The sequence below is a fragment of the Sinocyclocheilus anshuiensis genome, unplaced genomic scaffold (assembly GCF_001515605.1).
Source record: "Sinocyclocheilus anshuiensis isolate Anshui unplaced genomic scaffold, SAMN03320099.WGS_v1.1 scaffold229, whole genome shotgun sequence".
Taxonomy (NCBI): Eukaryota; Metazoa; Chordata; class Actinopteri; order Cypriniformes; family Cyprinidae; genus Sinocyclocheilus; species Sinocyclocheilus anshuiensis.
This window is the reverse complement of record NW_015537957.1, coordinates 256,776-263,251: the sequence shown is the minus strand read 5'-3', so window position 1 is coordinate 263,251 and position 6,476 is coordinate 256,776. Positions and strand designations below refer to the sequence as shown.

At 43.2% G+C, this 6,476-nt stretch overlaps 1 protein-coding gene across 3 annotated transcripts in view; it reads right to left on the bottom strand.

The window, feature by feature from the left end:
• Positions 1-383: 383 nt before the first annotated feature.
• LOC107665584 (SEC14-like protein 1) overlaps positions 384-6,476 on the bottom strand; it is a 27,342-nt gene continuing 21,249 nt past the window's right edge. For 2 of the 3 annotated variants that reach the window (XM_016456507.1, XM_016456521.1), the window contains 9 exons: positions 4,852-5,041; positions 4,541-4,629; positions 3,597-3,667; positions 3,207-3,378; positions 2,775-2,909; positions 2,203-2,337; positions 1,078-1,329; positions 775-953; positions 384-633 (listed from right to left, as the gene is read on the bottom strand). In XM_016456507.1, the coding sequence (XP_016311993.1) occupies positions 528-633; positions 775-953; positions 1,078-1,329; positions 2,203-2,337; positions 2,775-2,909; positions 3,207-3,378; positions 3,597-3,667; positions 4,541-4,629; positions 4,852-5,041 (1,329 nt within the window). In that variant the 3' untranslated portion in view covers positions 384-527. The remainder of the gene's footprint in view (positions 634-774; positions 954-1,077; positions 1,330-2,202; positions 2,338-2,774; positions 2,910-3,206; positions 3,379-3,596; positions 3,668-4,540; positions 4,630-4,851; positions 5,042-6,476) is intronic. The other variant, XM_016456516.1, reaches the window with a different exon arrangement.

Sequence of the window (6,476 nt, the reverse complement as noted above, 5' to 3'; positions counted from 1 at the left end):
ATTAATTATTGTTGCCAAGTTATCTAGTCGTTGCTTGTTTACAGTGCTTTGTTATATGGAGCAGTTTGTTAGATCGCGATCTGTTTGTCTAAAGAAGTGCCGACAGATGTAATAAAGTACACAAGTCACACCGTAATTTAAACGCGGCAGACTTCAATGTACAGTAAAAACAGAGGCAGAATACCGTATAACTCCAGGCTGGCACAGTAATATTGACGAACGGCTAAACAGATGCAGAGCACCATAACTTAATTTGAGCGATCTAAAACAAAGTCAAAGAGCGGTAACTGATGATACTGTGTTCTGCCTTGGTTTCTCCTGGGCTTTTCTCCAAGACTTTATGATACTATGCAATAATTATAAAATTTGTATTAAATATTTACAGCAAGCCTGCAGTTTATGATGAAAAAGATCAGCACTCATACAGACGATTGTTGTGGTTTGATGTGAACCTCTGTTTCGCTGTGTCACATGATCGTTCATCATTTCCTGCGGAGCTAAAGTCACAGCAGCGTCTTGTTTTCCCGCTATCTTGAGATGCTTGACTCTGTCTGTGATTGGTTGGAAGAGCTGGTGGCGGCACTGAGCAGAGAGAAAGCGCTGTGACTCGACTCCAGGCTGCTCATGGAGCCCCTGATACAAACACAACCACACACACCTTTACAGAAATCATCTGGCCTTTCAAATGATATTTTTAGATGGTGTGCTTTTTTCATTTTACCATGTTTCAATCGTATTTTAAGGCTAAACACTTTGCAATGTAATCATACAGACCTGAAGTCAGTGGAGTGCAGCACCTCTGTGAAATACATGACTCTGCATTTGTGTGAGGAGACCTGCAGAGAGGCCAGAACATCATCTACACGCGGCCGACTGGAAGAAGTGCATGATGGGCTGCTGTAAAGACGCCACTGCAGGATGTAGAATCCAGACCAGCGCGTCACATGAGATCCCTGATGGGACAGATGTGGATCAAAGAAAGAGAATCAGAGCAGAAAGAAGTTTGTCCATCTTCTGATCAGTGTGTTTTTATGAGCCATGTTGATGTTCCTGACAGGTTTCATGAGACTCACACACCTGTACGCTCTCTCCCTCTCGGCAGGTCAGGGCAGTCTCCACCATGCTGTAGTCTTGTCCGAGCATCCAGGATCTGTCGATGAGCTGGACGTTGTTTCCGGCGGGACAGGCGAGGTTGTGTGCGCTCAGAACGTCTCTTTTAACTGGCTGAGGAGCCCTTCTGGAGTGATAGATATTGAAGATCATGTCGCCTTTACACTCATCAAAGTCCCACGTAATGACAGACGATACTTCTGTAATCTCTATCAGCACCTGGAAATGAATGAAGTGATTATTTCATAATTCATAACACACAGCGCTGAGCTCCATTCAGAGTTTAATTTCAAACAGGATGCAAAGCTGTATTTCAAACTAGAAGTTACACAAGGAAGTAGAAGTAATAGGACTTGAAAATAAAATGCAGATAACTGCTAGTTTAAGTACACTTAATTTGTTCAGTATAGGCTACTATCACGTTCGTACACACAGCAGATGGAGTATTTCCAGAAACACTATATTAGTTAATTATCAAAGAATGAACAAATTAATAGCCATAATATGGACTATTGTAAATGCTGTGATACTGTGATGCTCAGAGACTGTTATTTCCTCCTCACATTGCTGATTTCACCATTAACTCTTCACCTGAACAGTTGCTGTATATGGTCTCATTGTAATACTTGACCATCAAAACATAGGGGTAGGCACCACCTTTTCTCTGTTATCATGTTTGGTTCAGGAGATATGACACAAAATACATAATTTGGTTACGGCGGAAAGTAAAATGGTCGTCATGGCAACCACGAGGCATTTTTGCGATGGCTCCATTTCTAACCTGTACAATTGTACCAAGTTTCATGCTTTTATGAAAAAGTGAACATATCACCTCAAATTTTGCACATATCACCTGGACTAATATGATATTATTATTATTATTTGAAGTGCCACAAATACTTGTTTAAATGGGCATCATGCACTAAACGACTGAGCAGAACTAGACTAACAGTGACTTTTACGCTGCATGTCTTCTTATAACCAACAGATGGCGCCAATCATCAACAAACAGCGTGTGTAATGAACTTCGCACAGCTGAAGTAAACAGCAGCAGCTGTATATTGTTGAGTATCGTCTGTGGATGAGCTGTACCTCATGTGGAGCTCCCTTCAACACACTTGCGCTCTTGTAGATGGTTTCATTCCACAGTTTAACCTCCTCGCTTTCCAGCTCCTCAGCCGTACGGTACAGAGACTTAGGAACCAGACCACCCTCAGGAACATCACACTGAGGTAAACAAGAGAAATACAGTTAGATTAGAGTGATATTAGATTGTTTTCATGCCTGTCAGAATAAATCTACATCTACACGTGTCCTGTAAGTATTCTTTTAAAATATATAATGTAGTACTCTTTTTAAAAGTATACAAAAGTGTTGTTTTTTCACAATTGTTTAACCGACTGAAATGCATTAGAGGAGTGTCTGTTTGACACAAACCACTCATAATGTGCACACATAAAACAATATTTAAATATAATTATGCAAATCATTATTTGAGAATGACTTGCTGGTCTAAGAAAGGCACGTGACATGTCCTATCACTTTTAAACAAATGATGCACAGATCTGCCTGACGTTCCAGCTTGGTGAACCCACTGGTATCTGAAAGTGACTCAACCAATCCAAGAATTTAAACATGTCAGATCTCACCAACAACAGACTCACCAGAGTGTCTCCTCCTAAGAAGTCAGGGATGAAGTCTCTGTTGATGTAGTCCACCAGACCTCCAGGCCCCTGGTAGTCATTCCCTGCATAGATGAGAAACTTCTTCCGCGTGTTTTCGTCAATGAATGGACTCACCTGACCGCAGAACAGGGTGCAACAGAAATCAGCGGGTCATTTTTCATTAGCACTGCTAACAAAGGCCCAGGCAAGCATGACATTTACAGAAGCCTGGCAATTAAGAAAGGCACCACGCTGACATGACATTTAACTCTGAAGGGTCAATGTGTAGACAGAACAATTTACAACCATTAAATGAAGACTGAGTGTGTGCTTATCTCAGTCTTTCCCAATATCGTGAACTATTTGTTAACATACTTTGTATGTGCTAAGTGTGTCACAATTGTGAAATCTTATGTTTGTGTGTGTGTTTACCAAAGTCCAGAGCACAGGAAACACTCTGGGTGCTCTCAGAATGAGGAGACGGCCCAGTGTTTCAGGGTAGTTGGCTCCTACAAGCTCTATCATCCTCAGCAAGGCTTTGATTCCCGGTCTCCACAGATGCCTCATATTTAACCCCTCAAGATCCACCAGACACGTCCAACAACTACAGAACAAAAACACAGAAGTAATTATTACTTATCAGGGTAGAGAAATCACATAAAACACATAGTATGTGTGACCACCAAGAACTGATTCTTATTCACATCAGTTCCATTTAGAAGTTTGATATAAGTGGAGTTGGAATTGGAACCAAAGTCATAAAATTAATTTTAATCCCATTCTGTACATACATGACTGGTTTGGACATGTCTTCATAAGTACCTGATTGGTTTTCCAAATATTTTGGTGTTCTCTTCACAGTGTCTGAGACCTTCCTCATTGATGGACAGCACCTGAAGTTTGGACCAAAGGTGAAGGGGGTCAGTGAATATAATCATTTTATTGAATTTAGTTAACTGGCTCCATTGGTGTAGTCACCACCTTTATTTCTGTAGTGCTATATACAATAAAGATTGTTTTGAAGTAGCTTTACAGTGATAAACAAGAAAATAGCAATTAAATGACACAAACAGAGATCAATTCGGTCAAACTTTATTTTAAGGTCCAATTCTCGCCATTAACAAACTATTAACTACAACTTTTGCCTCAATAAACTCCTAATTTTCTGCTTAGTAAGGTAGTTGTTAAGTTTAGGTATTGGGTAGAATTAGGGATGTAGAATATGGGCATGCAGAATATGTGCTTTATAAGTACTAATAAACAGCCAATATATTAATAATATGCATGCTAATAAGCAACTAGTTAATAGAGATTGGTTTCTATACTAAAGTGTTACCATCAATTCTGCTGTAAAGCAGCTCTAAAAAAGACAACAGTAAACAGTCCATTTGTGTAGTATGGTTTCTCCCAAGGTTTGTTTCTCCCGCTATCACCAAATTTAAATTTTTAATTTCTTGCAACAGTCGCCCAGGCTTGCTCACTGTGGGATTAAAGCATTATGTACTTTTTAGAAGTTTCCCATTTAAACATCTTCACGGAGTAAAGATATGAGTAATTTTCAATCACAGAAAGGATCGATATAGTACTTGTCTAAAATGAGAGATGTTACTAACTGAAATCAAAGCCACACCCTACATTACTCAACATTGTCAGTTAAATGGCTAATAAAATCGCAAAATTACAAACATAACAGTATGACTTTCTGTAAAGCTGCTTCGAAACTCTGTGTATTGTGAAGAGTGATGTGGAATTTGTCGAACTCTTACATGTCTCAGAAGGGTGTCTTCTCCCAGCACCCGCACTAAACCTTTGGTGTCCATTTGTCCAAGTCGAAGGATATAAAGAGGACGTCCATCTACAAAATACACACACAAGCAAGCACATAACCACACAGATTTCTGCTTCTTTGCTATTAATACATCCTTATCAAAAACACTTCGCTTAGATACATATTTTGATCAGTTTCAAACTCATCAAAGCACAGGACTAACACGCATCCTGGTTTAAGAGGCTCTCCATTAGTTCTATGTCACACAGCCATGTTTAAAGTCAATTTAAACATATAGTAGAGACAGACCTTTGTCATGGTGGTGCCAGCCTCCTGTGTAGTAGTCCTGCAGGAGCTGTGGACACTGCCATGTGTCCAACAGGAAGTCTATTTGATGCTGCTTCCTCCATGTGAGCGTCTGGCACAAAGCCTCTTTGGCCTTTTCCAGATTAAAGTCCTGTGAGTGCAGGAAATGCAGCACATGCTGATCTTTAGGGATCTAAAGTGATTCATATATAATTAAGTAATGATTCCATTAATCAAATCAAATCATAAATCAGTCTAATATGCTGATTAGCAGTTCAAGAAACACTTATTATTATCAGTGTTGAAAACGTCTCCAGGTTACGAATGTAACCATGGTTCCCCGAGGGAATGAGACGCTGCGTCGGAAACGCTTTGGGAACTTCCCCAGCGTGACCATGCTCTGAATCACATATGAAATCAGTCCAATAGATGGGCGAGACGTCATGGGTGGGTGACGTTGCGACCAGGAAGCTATAAAAGCACGTGCGGTGGAACTGGCGTCAGCTTCTAGGAATGAAGCAAGCGCTCACAGGGATGCCAGAAGTATGGCACTGAGACGCAGCGTGTAACTAGTGGGTGTCTGCCCACTGACTGACCACCGACACGTAGACTTTCAAGGTGGAGTCGGTCAACCCTGCAGAGAAACGGGCCTGCAGGAACTCCAGCACTGTACCAACTGGGCAGTAAACTGGGTCGAGCTGTGGCCCCTCCCCCCCCAGGGGCCACACCCACGCTTCCACAGATCTGGGCGGGGGTGAAGATAGTACCCTCTGCCTGTGAGAGGAGATCCCTCCTGACGGAAATTTCCCATGGAGAGCCGTCGAGAAGGGAAATCAGGTCCGAGAACCATACTCGGACCGGCCAGAACGGGGCTACCAACAGCAGACGGACCCCGTCCCGGCACACTCTCTCCAGAACTCCCGGGAGCAGAGCGATCGGGGAAAAAGGCGTACAGACGAAGCCTCAGTCACGTCTGTACCATAGCATCCAGTCCGAGAGGAGCTGGATGAGTCAGAGAGAACCATAGGGGACAGTGATTGCCCTGGGACCACACAAGGATCTGGTGCGCCTGCCTGTAAAGGGAGCGCGTACGCAGACCTCCCTGGTGGTTGATTTAAAAAACCACCGCTGTGTCGTCGGTGCACCAACATATGGCGACCTCTTAGGTCTGGGAGAAAGTGTTTCAATGCTAGAAACACAGCCAGCATCTCCAGGCAGTTGAAGTGTCACGTGAGATGGCGGCCGCTCCACAGACCGGGGGCTGAGCGGCCACTCATGACCACTCCTCAACCGGTGAGGGACGCGTCAGGCTTCGCCGCGTGACCTTGAGCATGCGGAGCGGGTTTGCCCTCAGGGAGAACTCCTTGGTCTTGAGCCACCACTGTAGGGGTCTCATGTACAGCAGGCCAAAATGTATCACGTTGGACGCAGCTGCCATCAGACCCAGCAGTTTCTGGGACTGCTGACAGTGAGTGACCAGCCTTCTCTCACTCTCGCGACTGCAGTGAGGATTGGCTCGAAACCGAGCAGGAGACAGACGTGCCTGCATCGTAGTCGAATCCCACACCACACCCAGATAAGTGGTTCTCTGTACTGGAGAAAGCACACTTTTCTTGGCGTTAAGTCTA